General features: G+C 46.1%; 1 protein-coding gene across 1 annotated transcript in view; it reads right to left on the bottom strand.

Moving 5' to 3' along the window:
- The window catches only part of EFNB2 (ephrin B2), a 44,903-nt gene extending 31,644 nt beyond the window's left edge, over nt 1-13,259 (bottom strand). Inside the window, exon 1 of the mRNA XM_027115859.1 lies at nt 12,785-13,259. Within this exon, the coding sequence (XP_026971660.1) occupies nt 12,785-12,906 (122 nt within the window). The 5' untranslated portion in view covers nt 12,907-13,259. The remainder of the gene's footprint in view (nt 1-12,784) is intronic.
- Nucleotides 13,260-20,365: the final 7,106 nt, after the last annotated feature.

The raw sequence follows: 20,365 nt of genomic DNA, 5'->3' as shown, positions 1-20,365 counted from the left end.
TAACAAAACCCTCCAATTCACAGAAGGATTGCCTGTAACTAGCTGACGCTGGAATAGATATCTTCATTCTAAGTCAAACTTTAAGCATGTGATGGGCAGAGATCATGGTTTTCTTTTCCCAGGTTCACAGAGACTAGTTAATCTCTGGCATGGAATTAAAAACAAAAATCAAGCGCCTAACTCAAAACAAAAAAAAAAAACAAAAAAATCAAGGTCTTTATTTATGAAAGTGATCCAAACATCTCCTCCCTCAAAACTTTGCAAAAAAAAAAAATCATGCCATGAATGTCGTAGCTAGCTGAGGCAAAAGTCGGCGGGGGGCAGGGGGGGGGGGGGGGCGGTGCTGGAAAAGGAGGTCTGGGATGCCGAGATATGCAGTGGGAAAGCGGCTGGGGAGTGAATCCCGGAGGCCAACCTTTGTCATGCTGGCCTGACCATGCACCCCCATCATCCAAACGGGGATTTCATAACCCTCGGAGGCAAGAGACGGTGCAAGCTTCTTTCTCAAGTGTAATTTGTTTGCACCTGTACTGTCTTGTTCCAAACCATGCTCTTAGCAAGAGTCTACAAAGGAAGCTGGAACTCTCATTATTCATAGGTGAGGCCCCAGAAAGAAAACTGGCTTTCCTATAGAAAGAGCTGGTTCTCTGCTCTTTTAGACCTAAGTGTGGACATCCCTGTGCTTATCTACCTGAGTGGGAGCGCTGCAGGGAAGCAAAGCACGTGGACATCATACAGAAAGAAGCGGACTGGCATTTTAAGAACCTGAAGGGATGGACTTCAGATCTTAGCGTGGTATTACAATCGAGCGCTCAGGAGCATCTTTTCCATCAACCCTGCTCATCCCTTTCATTTCCATCAACACTTTTTTTTTCCTCTTAACTTCAAAGAATCTTGCCTATTTAGAGGGACCATTCACCCATGTTTTATGGGTGAATGACACCTCTCCTTTTGGTGGGGAAAACAGCCCTGAAAGAAAGTACACACCAAGGGGATGTGATGCTCGCTCTCCAGGCTGGAGTGTGACCCCAGGACTGAGCCTGTCGTGTTCCCCGCTGGACCTCGGGAATCCCACACGCCCGGGAACGGGTGTTTGTGTAATCATAAAAGGAGCACGTTCGTAAGTAAGGTTTAAAAAAGAGACAAGACTCTAGTTCTCTCTTGGTATAAGCAGAGATCCCCCTTGCCAGGCAAGCATAATCTACCAACACAATTTATACGGCTGTGCACTAGCCCTTCACAGCGACCTACACGGCCGCCTCCTGGACACTTCCTTCTTCATGGCTCCAGAGAGGGTCAGGGACGGGTCTGCTGTGGGCGGGTGACAGCAGCCGTTCCCCTGGGCCTCTCAAGTCAGGTCTGCGCTGCGAACGTCAAAAAGGAGGAAACCCCGGACTGGGAGACTGACTCCTACACAGATCGTCCCCAAACTGCATAAAGCAGGAAAAAAAAAAAAAATTGTGAATGGGGTCTTCCCTGGTGGCGCAGTGGTTGAGAGTCCACCTGCCGATGCAGGGGACACTGGTTTGTGCCCCGGTCCGGGAAGATCCCACATGCCGCGGAGCGGCTGGGTCCGTGAGCCATGGCCGCTGGGCCTGTGCGTCCGGAGCCTTGCTCCGCAACGGGAGAGGCCACAACAGTGAGAGGCCCGCGTACTGGGCGGGGGGGGGGGAATGTGAATGGTGCACCACTGTAACTTTGGGGACAATACATTTCCTGCTCAGTCGCCACAAGCAGCCTGGAATGAGCTTGACCAAAAAACAAACACAACGTTAAACACCCTGAGTTATTCAGGCTGCTACTGAACTCAGGGACGGGAACTGGACCATGAAGAGGTGAGAGGACGCCCGAGGCCCTGAGCTCTGAAAGGAAGGAGGACCTGGTGGTGTGAGACCCCTGAGGGCTGCAGGTGAGCAGACCCTAAGCCCTGGGGAGATGCAACCACAGGCTGCTCAGGAATCAAGAGCGCCCCAGGCCCACCGATCCTCTGGCCCTGCTTCCCGAAACAAGCTGCTCCGAACTCGCAGAACATCAAAAGCCAGATGGGCTACACTGAGTGAATCCACAGGCAGGGAGCCAGAAGCCCAGTTTGCTGTAGAAATAGGCCTGGACTTGATTTGAGTCTTCTCAGCTCTGACAAGCTGGAAGCTGGCACAGATCCCCAAATCCAAAATAAAATGGCATTTAATTGTGACTGGACTCTAAAAAAGATGTCATGCTATCTCCTTAGCTTGACACACGCGTGGCATCGAACCTCATGGAACTCTCCTCTGAAACCTGACCTTGTCTTCTCCCAGCAAAGAAACAATAGGATGTTTCCATTTTATAAAGGAAAACGTTAAGAGTCAAAGGAATAGCATGCAATAAATGCATTAATACGACAGACTTTCATAACTATCTAGTTTCCACCGGGTAGAACCTCGTTATCAAAGATTCAAAGGATCCATTTAGAATCGCATGCCCATCATAGGAAAGATTATACATCAAGGTGGACAAGGGAAGAATTATACGCAAAACCTTCTTTTAATCCACCTCATATGGACTGCTTTGAGCAAACACATGCTTCATTTAATTATGTGATTTCTAATCTCTCTATGCAACAGCCTAAGAAAGAGAACTGGAGAATTACGAGGAAAGATCCCGGAAACAGCATACTCAGGTTCAAATACAGATGGTACCCACTTATTAGTTATATGACTTTGGGCAAGATAATGAACCAGTCTCTGCCTTGGTTTCCCCATTGGGGATCATGAAAGTATCTCCCTCAGATGGTTATTATGAAGGTTTAATGAGTCAGTATTTGTGGAGCAGCTGGAACAGCCACTGGTCCCTAGTACGTGCTCTATACCACCATTGTTAAATGAAACAAACTGTGTCCACCGGGTGAGGAGGTTTCTTAATAAGAAACAGCATGTAACATTAATGCAAAAAGGCTACACTGCGCATGCCTATGGGTTGCCTTTGTGTATTCATTGAACAACCCAATCCCTTACTGTACCCTGCACATAAAGGGGATTCAGCCCAGGCCCTCCCCCATCCACGGTGGAGAAGCTGAATGAATTCAGGGTTACAAACGTTACAACAAAGCGTCAGGGTAGGAAGCAGAGGAGAGAGCATCTAACTTGGCAGCTGAAGGGAAATAAGAAGGTGCCTCTTGCAGCAGAGAGGCCTGCAAGAATGAGTGGAAGTCTGGCAGCTAAGCAAGGTACCATATAACATCAGGGGCTTGAAAAGGTGCAGGCGCCATGGCATAATCTTTACTAGCATTTTACTTACTCTGCATTTGTATGTAGAAGGCAAACTGAGCCAGAGACAGGCACACAGTAGATGCTCAATTAACTTTCAACAGCAAGAGTTGACGTTTATTGGTTCGTTGTGCTAAGTCCAGAGCTAAGGTCTTTAAATCCTGACCACAGTTTTATTGCTTTTCTTCAGTCCTGTTAGATTACTGTCCCCATTTTAGAGACGGGACAAGTGAGAGACACGGAGGATTCTGCTCCCAAAGTTACACAGCTAAAAAAATGACAAACCTGGGAGTAGACTCATACAGCCAGATTCCACGGCAGTCCTCTTCACTAAACTAAAATAGCACTGGCCCGGCTCGCTTTGCTCAACTGAACTGCCTGACCTTTCCCATTATCAGCACAGGCCTTCTGAAAACCAAAAGGTACTGCTAATTCTCATGAGGATAAGGCGGCTGAAATCGCTGGGGTAGCTCTCCCACAGGGTCTATTTGTTCATTTGTGGGAATCTGTCTTTGAGCTCTGCTCAGACATAGGAAATAATGTAGATTACAGAAGTACAGTGTAGATACTCGCCTCTCTTACCTGAAATGAGTTTCTTTGACTTGCTTACTGTGGTTTTTGTTTCGGAGCTCTCCCTGGACCGCTGTCTCTCCTGCCTCAGTTTCCCCTCCCCCGGGAGGAACTCCATCCCCTTCCTTCCTCTGTTCTCACGGCCACACTTGCCATGCACCATGGCACAGAACGTGTTTCTTGCACCAGGGAGTCCCCCTACTCCCTTAGGATTGAAGTCTCTTGAGGGTAGAGACTGCTCTTCACTGTATTCTCAGAGCTTCGTGTAACAGACCTCACAGTTCATAAATGCTTGTCCAACGAATCAACGAATTATCTACCGTCAACAAGCAACCAAGCAAGAACGGAGGCCGAGAGCAGGGAGGCAAGGGCCACGGATTTCTTCAGGGATCCACAACAGCCTTTAAGAGGATGATCATCTAATCTTGAGCTGTTACCCAAAAAAAGTTGTTACCCCAACGAATTCCATCCAGGGCAACAGTTCTCAAGGTGTGGTCTCAGAGCAGCACCAGCTGAGAGCCTGTTAGAAATGTGAATTTCAAGTCCCACCCAGACCTCAGGAATCTGGATCTCTGGGGGCGGGCGGCAAGCCTGTTTTAACAAGTGATTCTGATGCCCTAAAGTTCTAGAGCCGCGGGGCTGGAGGTAGATCTCCAGTAGCAGGTGATTTGTTAATGGGAGCGGCCAGAAACAGACATCTGGGCTGTGTCTGCTCTTCCGACTAATACTCATTGGATGTCAATGCTCGCTGGCAGAGACTGATGACATGAAAGCATTCTGGTGCCTGCCTCTTAGGGATAGGCAGGGTGGCGAAGGGGATTAAGACTTGCATGTGAATCATGACAGCGCCATGTACTATGTTCCTCCAGTGCCCTCGGTATTTAACTAAAGTGCTGTGGGATTACAGAGAAAAGATTTAAAGAAGTTATGTTTGATCTACACCATAAAGAGAGAGCAGTCATTCCAGGGAAATCGTGAACTTTAAGGACAGTCCATTCTCATGAAGATCCATTTTCCCATAGACAAAGGGGGATGCAGGGCTTAGGAGAGTCTGTTTTTATCTAAAATGTACCCCAAATATAGTTCTGGTAAGCTAAGTGAAAACTGGCATTTTCTAACTTCTTCTGCAGGTAGATGCATTCTGAGCGGGACTTGAACGTAACTGGCTCAGCCCCACTCACTCATCAGACAGTTCTCATTCAGGACAAACGTTTCAGACCACAGTGAGCCACCTTAACAGGGGGAAAAAGCAAGGACCGAGTTCAGAAGCATTTCAGCAGGTGGTGGTGTCACGCTGGACCTCAGGTTCCTCAGCTGGAACACGAGAGGCTGCAGAGAGGCTGGAAGGTGGCATTTCAGACACTGGCTCCGCAGGTCAGAGCTTCTGATGTGCACAGGGATATGTGGGTAGCACTTATCACTACTCTGGCGGGATACGGGAGTCATCAGTATGTGAAAAGCACAGAGTAACACCTCAGAGGCAAGAGAGGCTTAACCAACAAGTACTGGTAGAAGGATCCAAGGACTGTAATTAAAACTGGAGGCAACCAAACGTGAATTGAGAAAATGAACTGGATTGTTTAAGAGTTTCATATAGAAAACATGAAGAAAATGAAGTTTTCAAAGCACCGTTCATGCGTAGCCTTCTGAATGCTTGCCCACCACTGAGTAGTTAGAACGTTTACCTACCCATGCTCTCGAGAATGGAAACAGCAAACTATTAACACTTCACTACTGCCAGTTTTTTCTTCATATTTTGTTTGGAGGATTACTAAGAGCAGAAACAACTTGTTTCCCTTCAATGGAGCTGTCTCCTACTATGGTTTTTCATTTGAAAACAGCATGTCTGTGTCCAAAGCCACAGAATGCTTTGGACTAGAATTACATATTTGATATCTATACATCAAAAGGGAAATAAAGAGCCTCTGCTGATTCTCTGCAGGAGCCACAGAAATTGGTGCACCTGGCATTCAGTGTGCATGGAAAACATTTCATAATTTATCACCTACTCTTTTCACTGGGTCGCCGGATCCAACCATCCTTATCCCTAATGCTCCTGCAATAGGCTCTTGCAGGTAGAACGCAAAGCTACGTGTTGGACGCTGGTTTGTAAACAAGTGGCAGGACTTTCCTATATCATTTCTTTAATCATTTTAACCCTGTTCCTCATAGAAAGCTGGAGGCCAGGGCAATTCAGCCCCTCCTTTTGTCCTTTGCCTACCATAAATATGCACCAGTCTGCATCTGAAAGGCGGAAGGAGGCCGCAAGCTTGCTGGACATTTATCATGCTCTGTTCCCTGCTAACAAGCAAATACTTTGGCTGAATGGACCATTAGCAATCATTGTCAGATGTAGAATGCAAGGTGCTGGGATGTGACCAGCTTGTAAATTAGGGAGTGTCCGTTCTCTTTGATGAATCTGGACAAATGCACTGGATCTTTTGATATGTTTTCTGAATTAAATTAGAAAGGAAGGTAAAGTAGCTGGCACTGGGTAGGGCAGGTCTCTGTGCAATGTTTTAAATGTTTTTAAATGGTGAAAGCGACACAGTGATGACCAGAAAAATAGGCAACAAATGCAATAAATCCATAGCTCCAAACAGTTGCGTCAGCTCTCTGAGAATTAGCAACAAAATCCACGAAATGGGTCTGAAATAGAACATTTAGGATATAGTGAAGATCTTCAGACATAGAACGTGTTCCTCTAGAAAGTTCCCATGTTCAGAGACCAGCCCTGAATCCCCTCCATCCACGCCAGCAAGACAGACACTTGGGGTGTTTGTAAGCTTTCAGTATTGTCAGCGTCTTAAGAGTTCAGACTTTCCTAAAGAAATGCTGGGACTTTTCTAAGGCCCCAAATAGGGGGCAATAAAGCACAAATCTCCTTTCCGGCTTGACGCAACTGCGATGCCACTCTGCCCCCCAATCACAGCTTCAATGGCTGATTTTGGGTAACGACTAAAATGGAAAGTGTGGACGGCCAAAACAAAAGCCCAGCTCATTTACAAGGTTGTTCAGGACAGGGGGCAATAAGATTCAACAGCCTGGTGAGCTTCTGCTGTTTTTAACTTTCAAGCTGGCAACACTCACACTTTTATAATCCTATCGTTTACACGAAGGGGGCCTGTCCCATTCAGCTCAACTCACAGGAGTGAAACACCATCTCCATTGGGCCCGTTGGTTTGGGCATACTGGATTACTACCGATTTGAATGAAAACTCAATTCCCCCTGTTATTTGTTTTATTATATGTTTTTTTCCAGGGTGGGAGAGACAAAACTCAGAGGAGAGCTCTCTGGAAGAGGGAGGGGGACAATGTATAATGTTTACCTCGGCTTCTCCGGGGCTGAAAGATGGCTGAAATCAAAAGGTCTGTGTTTTCTTTTCGGATCCCTCTGGGCCTACCTAGCCCCTCTGGGCTCTGTTCCTTCCCAGCAGGTCCCTGCCTGGAGCCTAAAGAGATGAAGGCGAGCACCGCCAACTGCAGCTAATCCTACAGAACGGCCGCCACTGTTAGGCCAGGAGCTAAAAAGGAAAACCTTGCAGGCCTGAACTAACCGCAGTGATCTGAAGTTTTTAATCAGCCCCCAATCTCAATCTCTGGAAAAGGCAGTCAATGGAATCTACCTTTGCCATATTATCCGCCACCAATGAGCAAGAACTGAGCATCTTTTCTTCCCGGCTTCAACCATCCCAGGCCACAAGTGGGGCTTTCATACTTTCTAATCCGAGTTTCCAAGTCTGTGTGGCTCACACATAATAGCCAACAGCCTGGAGCAAGGGCCTTCCTTTCTACACCCTTTTCAGAGACATGTCATTGCCGACATCCAGCTAATCTATATGTTGCCATGGCTTCACCCTTTATCTGCCTTTACATCTTATGAACTGCATGGATTTACCACATTATTTTTATCTGAAAGACAGAAAATGGTGGTTTTATTGCCATACAATCAGATTACCGCTGCTAGCTTCTCTATGCCTTTTTACCATACTTCAATCAAAAGGGATCAGTTTCTTTATACTCTGCCCTTGATTTACATTACATCTGTAAAGACCCAGTCTGGGTTGTAATCCCCTTATTAACTATGACCAGGGTTGATTTGCCTAAAAATAAAAGCAAATTGTGTCAGACCCTTTCACTTTGTTTTTGATTCGGAACTACAAAATGGATTACTAAAGAAATCTTCAGAGTTCACACGGCTCGTATAGTACTGAATTTAAAATGAGAATTAAACAAGTCAAACAGGAGAGCCATGTCCACGGTTTACATTTTCCATCATGGGAGAAGGGCTGAATTGCTTATGTCTTTGTGTTCTTTGGCTTTAGAGAGACAATGAAGCCACAGGAGTTTTTCCAAGCTGTTCGGAACCCTGTCCCATACCCTACCCTTCCCTCTTTGCTTTTCTTCTACCCTTCTCCCAGCCTCATTCTAATTCCTCCCCCCCCCCAAAAAAAAATAAAAAATAAATAAATAAATAAAAACTGGGATGGGGGGCAGCTCTTCCCTGAAAGAACTAATTCCCGACTAGAAGCTTCTAGTTCTATGGGTTCTGCATATTTTAACCTAAATATTTTAAACAGTTGAACACTCCTATTTAAGGCTCTACTCCACCACACAAAAGGCGAGCTCATAAGCAAATCTATGTAGATATACGATAAATGACCTGAAAACAGGCTCTTTAGGTCAGCAGCCAGCGAAGGCGGAGATTGGGTGGGCCCGAGTATCATTTCAATGGTTATTTTCCTTACAAGAGCCCTCCTTCTTTTCGTCTAATTTGCAGTGGGAGAATTTAAGAATAAAGTTTTCATGAAATGCTCAAGTAATGTCGTTCTTAGATTTTTTTTTTTCTTTTCTGAAGAGGGTCTCCAGTCTGTATTTCCTTCCCCCGCCACTCCTATTCCTGTGACGCGTCACTGCAGTCATGCTGGGATCTCAAATCATTTCCCATTAGGTGACCTCGCTGGGAACCGTTGCCAGATGGTGGGTGTCACCCTCAACCTCCCCGGCGCTACCTGAAGCATTTCAGTGCAAGGCCAGGTAGCGATGCCCCTCTGCGGGTAATTATCACGCTGACCCACCGACCAGAGGATTCCTCTCTGTAAATTTCCAGATAAGAGGGTTTACCGATAATTATTCTAAACATACCATTTACTCTCCAGCTGACTATGTATGGAGAAACCATGCCCATCGGCAGTTCTCAGCTGGTCTGGGGCTTGATAGCTAATTTACCTGTCTCCCTGCTTCAGCCTGGGAGTCAGGGACACTTCGGAATGCTGGAGTCATTTGCATTTCTTTGCATCCTGGGACAAGTGTCAAGAGCTCCGCTTTGTGAAAGATTTAGAAGCAAGTGCTTAACAGAATCATCTTAACCTCCAGCTCCCGTTTCTGAGGCTCGAAGCTGTAATTGCTGAGGTTACAAAGTACAGTCCCTGGACACACGATTCCCAAATAAATTCTGTCCTCATCTGAAAAGACGGCTCCCAAACATGTTGTGCGACCTCGCGGCAGCCCCGTCTTTGTGCTCTCCCTTCTCAGTCGTCCCGTGGAACAGCGACAGTCCATTGCCTACAGTTTATCATCCTGACAAAATGTGAGGAATGTAGATGTGAAAGCACTAACAATTCCACCCCTTGGTGCTTTGGGCTTTTTTTCCTCTCTATATTAAAACCGACAAGATTAACCCAAACGCAAACTGGGGAGCACAGTTCAAGGAGCTATTCAATCCGTGCTGAATGTGCATTTGTTTACCTACAAAAATAAGAATTTCAGACACAATGGAAGGCAGGCTGGCTTATATATGGTACTGAATGGACTGTTTAAACAGCACTATCCATTGTAGTTTATTTTATCAATCTCTGACAGATTCGTATTTATTCAGAGCCTGACTGTGGTGGAACCCATGTATTATAGGTTATCTGGATATTATCCAGCCATTCTTTTGTATCAAGGCAATCAATACCAGGAATTCACCATTATGTAGGGGAAAATGACCTGGGAAAAGCAAAACGCTTGGTTAACTAGTATATGGTGCCTAGGGAATCGCACCCCTAGACGTAAGAAATGAATGCTCTGCTGAAATTTTCAACAAAGTCAGTGTAACTCACTCTAGAATACCATACCAATACTTTTTTAAAAAAGAGCCAACCATTTTACTTTGGCAAAAACATCGTGCTGGAAAAAAATTGTTCTACTGAAATGCTAAGCCAGGCTTTGCTTTTCTCTCCAGAGTTAAAAAAAAAAAAGAACCAAAAAACAGAAAAAAACCAACAAACTACACAACCTGAATGGCTACAACTGACACAACTCTTCCAGAACCTATGGGTGCAGTGATTACCGTTTCAGTATTTGGAACTTCTTCCCACTACTGCAAAAACTCTCGGGGGTGGGAGAGGCAGACAGTGTGATTAAAGTAGTTATGGAGACGGTGAATTTACAAAGGATTTTCTGGACCCTGTATCCAAACAGCTGCTGCACGCTCCCTCTGTCCACCACCTGCTAAAAAAGCTGACCTCGGAATGAAACAAATCTAATTACTGATGGCTGCTTCATTACAAATGAATTGTTCCACAGTCCCGAGGAACTGATGTGCAACTTCAATGCCTTTGATTACCTTCCTGCCACATCCCATTTACTGACGGAAACTTTTCCCTGGAAATAAACATGAGACTTCCCCAACAAATAGGCAACTCCTTGGCACCAGGTTTTTCTGGGTTTTTTTAATTCATTCTCAAACTTAGAAAAGGCTCTTTCATATCATTCCTCCAGGAAGAAATCTTTCTGATATTTCAAGCTAGCATTCAGCTGCATAACTTTGTTAAGCAGACCTTTTCCAGGGGACAAATGATCCCTTCCTCTAGGCCAGCCATTACGTGCGAATTTTAAAAGAAATTCTACTCTTGAGGGCAGGAGCAATCACGCCAACAGCAACATCGTCTGTACGGGGAGGGAGGCTTCTCCAAAAGCAGGCCTCCAGGACGGTCTAAATCAGTGGCCACAGCTCAGAAAAACAGCCCGACCCTCACAGGAGGCTAGTGAGTAAATATCAGTGAGGAAATATAAGTCACTCCCTTCCCCCAGCGCACGAGGGAAAGAAGACATTCGTGTCGAAACCTTAGGCTGAAATAATGACTGCTCTACCTTTTTTTTTTTTTCTCAAGTAGGTATTTGTGATCCTACAAACCAGATAACGTCTACTGAGCCGAACGCTGAAGGGATTAATGGGAATTTCTTTAAACAAGATAGAAATGTAAAAATTAAATCCTGTTGGGGGGCGGGGAGGGAAACGCCAAACCAAAAACCGGCTCCCGAAGACGGCCGGCGAGCGAAAGCGCCAAGCGGGGCAGATCAGGAGGCCTGGGGGGCAGAGGCGCGGCCGGCGCGGTGAGCATCGCGCAGGAAAGAGTGACCCCTGGAGGCAGAAAGCGAAGCCGGCGGCTCCTCCGGCTCCCGGCCCGGCTCCCAGGCCGCAGGTCCCAGCCCCGCGCTTTCCCGCACCACCCGTCGCCTCACGCTGCGGTGGTGGACGAGAGCCGTCACTGCCGCGGCTTTCTCAGCAATTACGATGATCTTACACCCAGGGAGAAAAAAGAAGTCCATCCAAGATCAGGCTCCAGGGAAGGAGGCTGCATTAAGTAACTTCTACACAGGAGCAGTGTTGGGAAGCGCCAACCAGCATCCTGCAAGAATCTCTGTTTCATCCCATTTACAGCGGTGACGTCTTTCGCCCTTTAACAGGGAATTCTTGGTTAACATGTTGGTGAATCTGAAACTGACCACTCTTAAGAGTGGATGTAATTATTTAATTACGATGTGATCTTTAAATCGATCCCCCATCCCTTTATTTCTAAATCCATGGCCGATTTACTCAACTTCAAATAGGTCATTGACTTTGCTTCTGATAAAGTATGAACAGCCAGTGTCTTCATACTTTCCCCAAGCTTCCCAAGGTTAAAATTCCATGATTCTGTAAAATATTTTTGGCTAGGATTCGAAATGTATCCCCAGAATGAGATAATATGCAACCCTGAACGCACAGACGGCTACGAGTCACGGCCATATATATTTATGGATGGATCGCCTCTTCTAAATTCTAAATGTACTCTGGTTGCTCGGACTGAAAACCTCCCCAAGGCCTGGCTTTCTCCCGGCTGCACTGTTTGATAAAAGCAAGTCGGATCCAAGGATCCCATTCCCGCCCAGGCTCCCCAAGCGCGAAGGCTTCAGGAGCTGCGTCGACTGGGCAGGGCCTTAATTAAGCTTTTGCAGACAGCGTCCCTAAAAAAATCAAGTTAGCTGTCGGGACCACAGAATTCGGGGCCATCGGTTCAGAAGCAAAGGGAGAGGCCGACGTGCAGAGGGTTCCCCGGGAGCAGCCTAAGGCCCGTCTCCCGGGCGAGGAGAAAAGGGCCCGCTGCCCGAGTTGTCCCGAGCAGGCGAGCTCCCCGCGCACCCCCCGGGCAGGCGGCGCGGCGCCCAGGCGCGCGAGCTCCGGGCGTGCCAGGGAGCACAGGCTCCCTTCTCCGCGGTGCGCTTCACTGCCCCCGGCCCGCGCTCCGCCGCTCCTCAAGAGCGCAGCATCCCTGCCTCTCCGGAGCCCGCCAGCCCCTGCGTGCCGCTCAGCCTGTTGGTGGCCCGGCTTCCCGTCCTCTGGAGGAAGTGAGGGTCAGGCCTCGCCATCGGACACCTTCCCGGACGCGACACCCGAGTCAACAGGGCCTTTTTTTTTTAGCGCCGGGGAGCTCCCAGGGGGAAGGAGGACGAGGAGAGCGCCCCTTAGGGCCGGCGCTCCGGCTGGAAGGCCGAGCGGAGTCTCCACGAAGTAAAATGTGGTGGGGGACCCGGGGGCGCGAGGAATCGAGGGTCCAGAAACAGGCTCCGAGGCTCCGCAGCCCGACCCTTCCTCCCGCCGGGACAGCGCGACGCGGCGGACCTCGGGGCGGCGATCGAGGGGGGTCGTGGACGCGACTTACTTGGAGTTCGAGGAATTCCAATAGATGGGCTCTAAAACTATCGATCTGGAAATCGCAGTTCTGCATAAAACCATCAAAACTCCCCAGCAGTACTTCCACACGGAGTCCCTCCTCACGGCCATGGCCAAGCCGCTCCCAGCTCCGCGCACTCCTGGCGTCGGAGGGACAAGGTGCGGGCCGGGAGCCCCAATCCTCTGGGCAGACAAGGGAGAGACTGCAGGCAGTTCCGGGGCGCGCCGAGCAGCTCCAGCGGGCGCCGAGGCCGGTGGCGCTCCCCTCGGGGCCCTCAGAGCGCGGGGCGGGAGCGCACGCGAGGGGCGCGGCGGCGCGGCGGGCTCGGGGCTCCGGGTCGCCGCGCCGGACGCAGCTCGGACAGCCGGCTCCCGTGCGGCTCCAGGGTGCCGGGCGCGGGGCGTCAGGGAGGGCGCTCGGCCGGGACACAAAGGCCAAGAGACGGCTCGGCGGAGGCGGCGGGCCGCCTCGCACTATAGATCCAGGGGGGCGGGCAGCGGCCCGAGCGCGCGGGCGCCGCTTCGGCGCGGTTCCATGTCCCGGAGCGCGGAGCGCGGTGCGCGGGCGGCGAGGGGCGTCTCCGGGCGCACAGGAGCCTCCACAGTCCTCGCGGCTCCCAGCCCGCGGAGCAGGCAGGAGGGGCTCGGTGCTCGCCGCGGGCGCCGGATGCGCGCGGGCCTTTGTGTGCGGGGAGGGCGCCGGGACCAGCTCCGCGCGCGTCTCCTCGCCTCAGCCGGCGCCGCCGTCCCCGCCGAGGAGAGTCAGCTCGGCCAGCGCGCTGTCAGAGCACTATAAACGCGGGGCCCCGCCCCACACCGCGCAGCCCATTGGCCCGCCGCTCGGCAGCCGCTAGCCGGTTGGGCGGGCGGCCGGTCCGTCAGCAGCCCCCGCCCGACATTGGGCGCCGCGAGGCGGGGCGCGGGCTGACAGGTGAGCCCCGCCCCCTGTCCCGGGCGGCGGCGCGAGCGGCGCGCGGGGGAGCCCGCGAAGGAGACGGGCCTGCGCGTGCACCCGGCGCCCCCCGAGATGGTAGGGGCGGGCGAGTGGGGAGCGGGACAGCCCGGGGCACCTGCCCCTGCGCCCAGCACGCGCTCTCATTGCCCGGCAAGTGTCCAAACTTCAGCAGAGGTACAACGTCGAGGGCGAAACTTTCCCTGCGGAGCGGAAGGCAGTGGGCTTCCCGTGGGTCTCCCTCCTTCACTGCAGAGCGCCCTCTGCGTAGACTGGCTCACACCCCGCTTGCGCAGCCCTTCGCCGCGCCCACCAGGCCTCTCAGTGATGTGTTTCACACCTGGTTTCGGTACCGAACGTCGGCTGGGGCCCGAGCTAAGTCAGTGGGGCCGGGAGACGCAAAACGACTCCCGGGGACGCGGCGCCGGCGAGGCAGCCGACTCCCGGGGCGCGGCCGCCCGGGCCCCGCTCCCTCCGCACCTCGCTTCCCGCGAAGGCAGCGCCTCTCCCCCGAGTGCGCGGCGGCACACCCGCGCCCGCCGCGGGATCTTCTCCTTAATTAGCCTCCGGGCCGCGCTCATACCTCCCCAGAGTGACCGGGAATTTAGGGGTGACCGTGACGAATAGCGCCGAAACAGGGAGGCGGCAGGAATTCTTCCATTGGATTCCCGGCGAAGCGCCTGCCTAAGAGCCTCTGGGACGAGCGCCACCGCGCCGCCGCTTCCGCGGACCCACAGCGCCCACTAGCGGCCGGCCTGCGCGCTCTGCCGGCGAGAGCACGATTCTTCGGGCCACCCGGACCCAGACCCCGCGCAGCTAACCGCGTAGAGGGTCCGAAGGAGGGTCGGCAGAAATGACCTGACCAACAGCAGGGAGAGCTCGGCACAAATCAGGCACAGTACAAATGTAACAGTTCTCATCCTTAATGTTTTAAAAGCAAAGAACCGGCCAGTATTCCTACAAATTCTTTTTGTTTTTAAGGCAAATTATCCACGAATTTAAATTTAAAAGAGAAAATATATATGGTAAAAACATCTCGTTTAGATACTTATGTTTTCTTTTCACTCTTTGTAATAACTTTTGTAGGGCTTTATGGGTAAGTTAAGTATTCGTTTTTTGAACATTAAACGTTAATGTACATTTTAACTGGGAGTGTTACATACTTGTGAAGACTAGTTTGTTAAGACCGAAAACACTGAGGCACGCGAGGCACCGAATACATTCATATTATTCCAAGTATGTGAACGAAGAAAACAACTTTATTTTCTGCAGTTTCTAGTTTTAAATGAAAGCCTCCACTTTGAAGAAACATTTTTCTTTAAAGGCTCAAGGACAGTAAACCGATTCGAAGTCATCGTCAGATTCCCAGAGGACTGAAAAACCAGGAAGGAGCAGGCGGTATTATTTCACAAAGGCAAAAGAGTCGTTTTCTAATAAGCTTACAACATTTAAGGGATTCATTTGAAATTTAATATAAATCTAGTTTAATATATTCTTTTAAAAGAACTAAAACTGAGTGTATCTCAGTAACTGTTTCACATTTAGCAAACCTATATTGTGAAATTTAAGTTGTGAACTCTTAGCACCTACATGCTCTCTCGCCAAGTAAACTAGAGGAAATAAAGGAAATTTGCATTGTCTGAAAATAACCCTGGCTCCCATTTTTAGTAAATCTGATACTCTCAAATCCAAAGCCCTTTACCTTGGGAAAAATGTAAATGTACATGTTTAAACTGCTTCCTTTTTTAAAAAACAAAGTGTGTATTTGACCAAAAAATAAATCCCTACACAAAGATTCCTATTGTATAACTTAAGTGTGTGAATATGTATTAACTTACTTTCAGTAAATATAATTAGCTGTAGAAACTATGTGAAAAGTATCAGCAGTAGCAACTCCACTGCTCTTTAGAGAGTAATTTCAGTAATTAAAAGCATCACCTCAAGCCACTTGTATCTATTGTACATATATCACGCGGGAAAAAAAATCAGCAACATCTGCATGTACAAGACATTGAAACTTTAAATCCTGTCACATCAGTTGAATACCTCTTTGTATTTGGACTTTTGTTTTACAATTGTTGGAGAAACGTGGTTATTTTTGCAAATCTGTAATTCTACCATCACATATTTAACCCGACATCAAAAAATGAGATTTTGTTTCAGCAAAGAAAGTTACTTCAACTGTTTCCAGAGTTAAGGAAGAAATTTCTAAAAGCCTAATTAATAAAAATTGGGGGGATTTCAAAGACATAGCCAAGTATAAATGTTGATGGATATAAATTTGAATAAATGTAGAATGAAATGGCAAATATAAAAGTTGGATAGTTCCAGTTTTAAAAATAAGAGGGCAGGGCTTCCCTGGTGGTGCAGTGGTTGAGAGTCCGCCTGCCGATGCAGGGGACACGGGTTCGTGCCCCGGTCTGGGAAGATCCCACATGCCGCGGAGCAGCTGAGCCTATGAGCCACGGCCGCTGAGCCTGCGCGTCCGGAGCCTGTGCTCTGCAAGGGGAGAGGCCACAACAGTGAGAGGCCCGTGTACCGCTAAAAAAAAGAAAAAAAAAAAAAAATTCAAAAATAAGAGGGCAATGAATTTTGCCCAACTAAGTGTGCCTTACTAGTCAGGTTTCTGCCCCTTTTGAATCCATACGCAAGCTTTGGTCTTTAGAACTTATAGTTGTTTCTTACATATTCCTTGTACAGCAATCCACTGATTCTAAGATGTACTTCGAAAGACATCTTTAACTCCTATAAAAACAAAGAACAAAAGCCTTATCTAAATGTAACGTTACAGAAAGATTATTGTGCTTTATGTATGTTGATTAAATCTTGTCCAAGCCATGAACTTTCTACATAGCTGGAAGACTCTACTAAACTGCATGCAGTTTACCTCATACAAGTCACTGAAATTTTTAGAACTCTCCCACAAATGACACTTTGCTTGGTTTATTCCACGGGAAGACCTTTCAAAACAAGAGTAAAACTCTTTAGATCAACTTCGCCATACATTCTGTCCATCTATCTGCTTCTAAAATTCCTATTACACATTGTAGCACGTTAGTATCTACTTATTAGTTTGGTAGGAAAAGTATTAGTCATTACATGGGGCTCTTGGTCAAAAGAATCATTTTTCCCTTTGGGAAGTTTCTTAACTCATACCTTACAGACCATACCTATTCTTTATGGAATCAAAATAACCATTATTTTCCACTACAGTAATTTAAATCTCTAGCTCAAATTATCATTGCTTTTATAACGTTATTAATGCAAAAGCAGCCTATGTGGAAAGAATACAGGTTTGGCTCCAACTAGGTAGGGTACCTGGCTCAAGACCTCATTTCCTTATATGTAATCCAACAAGTTGAGAGGGCCAGCTATTTCTAGTCACCATTCCAAATTCGCCTAGGTAGTTCGGTGGAGATAAACACGCAGGTAACAAAACAGCTAGCTGTGCACTTTTATCACTCATTAACTTTAGCATTTCTGTGACTCCCACTTTGCGGACTGATATGATATACACATACTGTATGTTATAATAAAGTTAAATTCTGCTCTCAGCATATAAGGGGTATTACTGACAGCAGTCATAAGGAGACAACCCATCTCCTATTATGGGTCCATCAAACCATTTTTGCTCCTTTATCCCACCTTACAATAAGCTATTCAACAGAGCCAATTGCAATTATATATTCCTTTGTTAATTCATGTTGTCATAAATTTAATTGATGGTGAAAGCCTGGAAAATGTGGAAGGCAACAATCAGCATGCAAATGTATACAAAGAACAAAAAGCCCATTTTATTCGAACCCTAATACACCAGGTTTAGTGATCAGCAGTTGTATTAATCTTAGAAGATACTGACACTACTAAACACGCACACACCTTTGCCTGAGTGACAGTAAAACTACTGAACGATGATTTTACTCTTTTACTCTGAAACCTACTGGCTTTAGACGTGGAAATATAAACAAATATGTATAAAAAACAAGACTGTTCCAACATCCTCTGGTCAACCACTGGAGGCTCAAGTAAGGAACAATCTTCTTTTAAAATGCATTTCAATCATACAGACACCAACTTTAATTTCTATTGGGCCCTCTGTATCCCCCTTCCATTGCTTCCTAGCTGCAAGTCAGTTACTCTAGTAATTATAGATACACCATATATAATAGATCAGACAATGCCATCTAATCATCTAAAAACCAACTATGGCAAATCTGCTACAAAACATACAGTGCAGTGTTATTAGCAAATTACCGCACCACTGGCAACTCCCTATGTACAACAGAACGTTAAAAAAAAACCAAACCCACCCTCAAAACATAAGAGTAAACAAGAAACATTACAAATAACAAAGGTGATGGTGAAGAATCAAAACTGGCAATTCAACAAATGAAAGAATGGGGCCTCCTGCTTGGGCTTCAACACCCGTTCTAGATTTTTTACCTTCGGTGGTCCTTCTGCTAATTAATAACACTCTGGTATTTGTTTATAAGACTCCTGGATGGACTGGCAAGTCTCAAAAATTAAGATATACTGTTTTCAGAATTTCTTATGGCCAATACAAAGCAGATGGATGGTTCTGGGGTAAAGGAGCAGAAAATTGGGACAAATGGTAACAGAAGCTCTGGTTTTATTAACAGCTTTGGAGAAATTTTAGTTAAGAAGGACCCGAATATAAAATGAGGCATTAGAAACAACATACAGAGTTCAATTGGCCAGGATTCTGTACTTATTTTACCTCAGAAAATTAAAAAGTACTAACTTCCTTTTGCAATTTTTTTTTTTGTAAACTATTGTTATTTTGGGGGGAAATTCTTGAAGTACTGGTGGCCATACAGAAAAGCTATGAACATATGTTACTAGCACAACTAACTCAGAAATTAACTGAGGACACAGAGAGCCTAATTTGCTACATCTTCGTAAGAGAAACTGGAGCAGTAAACCTTTAACTACAAACCCCTTCCCCTCTTTGCAAGCATTAAAGAGTCCTCACACATAGCTAATTTAAAGGTTTAGTTTATACAATTGATTTAATTCTGCAAACTCCACAATATAAATGGCAATAACTACATATATTAAATACTGTAATAAAAATAAACAGTCATTAGTTAATTCTATAATGCATTAAGAGCAACTTTAAAAAACAAATTGTGAATAAAGGCATACTTAATAAATTAGGGAACATCTGAACTGCTAATAGTTTGGGAAAGAATTTGAACTTTTTACAAAACCAGTGGAAACAAATGAAGAAAACAAATTACTACACATTGCTGTAGCACAGAAAGGATTGGGTGCGTTTTATTAACAATGACATCCTCTTTCCTGCAGCCTGACACAGGAACAGTTCCATTATCTGATGTGAGCCTCCAACAGCAAGCAGATACTGCAGCACGTTACTAAGCAACTTACTGTGATTTCACACTATATGTGGCAGGAAGAAATTTTTTAAAAACGAAAAGGCAGGCATAAGCTGATTTCTAATATTTTTAAGTCCAGGCTACTCTCTTAGATACAATGTTTAGAACACTTGTATACCAAAACAACTTTTAAATGAACATTTCCAAAAACTTGCATATACAACTTAGGTACAATGGATCTGGCACCAAAAAAAAAAGGTTACATTAAAAAAAAAAAGTGTAAGAATCATGAAATAATTAAAGCTAACCTAAATTCTTCAGGTAAATAAAGTGAATGTTTTCGAGTAATAGGTATCATGTTTACTAAAAGTCAGTTCTCACGAGTTCATGCCTATTTAAAATCCTATCTTTAAAGATATGTAAACTTATTTTATTGTTCCTTACCACAATGAGACTTATGGAAGAGCTCAAACTAAAGCAACAGCATTTTTCTTAGCATGCACAAACAAAATAATCTACCATTTAGTCATCTCATGAAGTTATGTTTTCACGTTTAAAAGACTGATCAAAACTGTCTCAAAAATACTGGAAAGTTTCTCTACTTTGATGACATATCTATGCATCTCAGGTAGCATTTTTATATCCATATCCTTTTCTTGAATAAATGTTTTAATACCAGTTCACTTAAACATATGTAAAGATAAATGAGGCAGATTTTAGTGTAGCAAAGTCATCCATAAGATATAACATGCAAAAACAAAACAAAAGCTTGTAAGTTTAAATGTGTTTGTCCCCCCAAAAAACGTGCAGGTACCCTACACTGAAGATGATTTGACTACCTAAGCCTTCTATAAAAGTACAAAGCTAAGTTCTTTCTGATGGCCCACTTTGAAAATAATCTAAAACAGTATAACTTTTTAGAATCATTCTTCTAGTCTTTATTAAGTATAATTTGTGGTAATAATACTTATATCCTAAAATAGAGGCACAGGATTGAGAATTTAAATCTTTTTCTGGGTGCTTAGTCTTTCTTAACGGTAATACTGTTGTCATAATTTGTTGTATCAGCATAAATTAGGTATCTGTAAAATAGCCATTAAATACTAATTCTCAAGTATATTTAATGTACATATAAATCCTATGTTAAAAGTGAAAAGAAATATACAGCATAGTCCTAGGATTTCTAGATTGTTGACCATCAAAAAGTAAACCACCCTCTTTTAAGACTTAACAGAACTTTAAAAAAAATTGCTTCAACATA

The sequence above is a fragment of the Aethalodelphis obliquidens genome, unplaced genomic scaffold (assembly GCF_003676395.1).
Source record: "Aethalodelphis obliquidens isolate GAN/ISIS:26980383/991018 unplaced genomic scaffold, ASM367639v1 scaffold15, whole genome shotgun sequence".
Taxonomy (NCBI): Eukaryota; Metazoa; Chordata; class Mammalia; order Artiodactyla; family Delphinidae; genus Aethalodelphis; species Aethalodelphis obliquidens.
The sequence above is the reverse complement of the archived record's forward strand: the minus strand, read 5'-3'. Positions and strand labels throughout refer to the sequence as shown.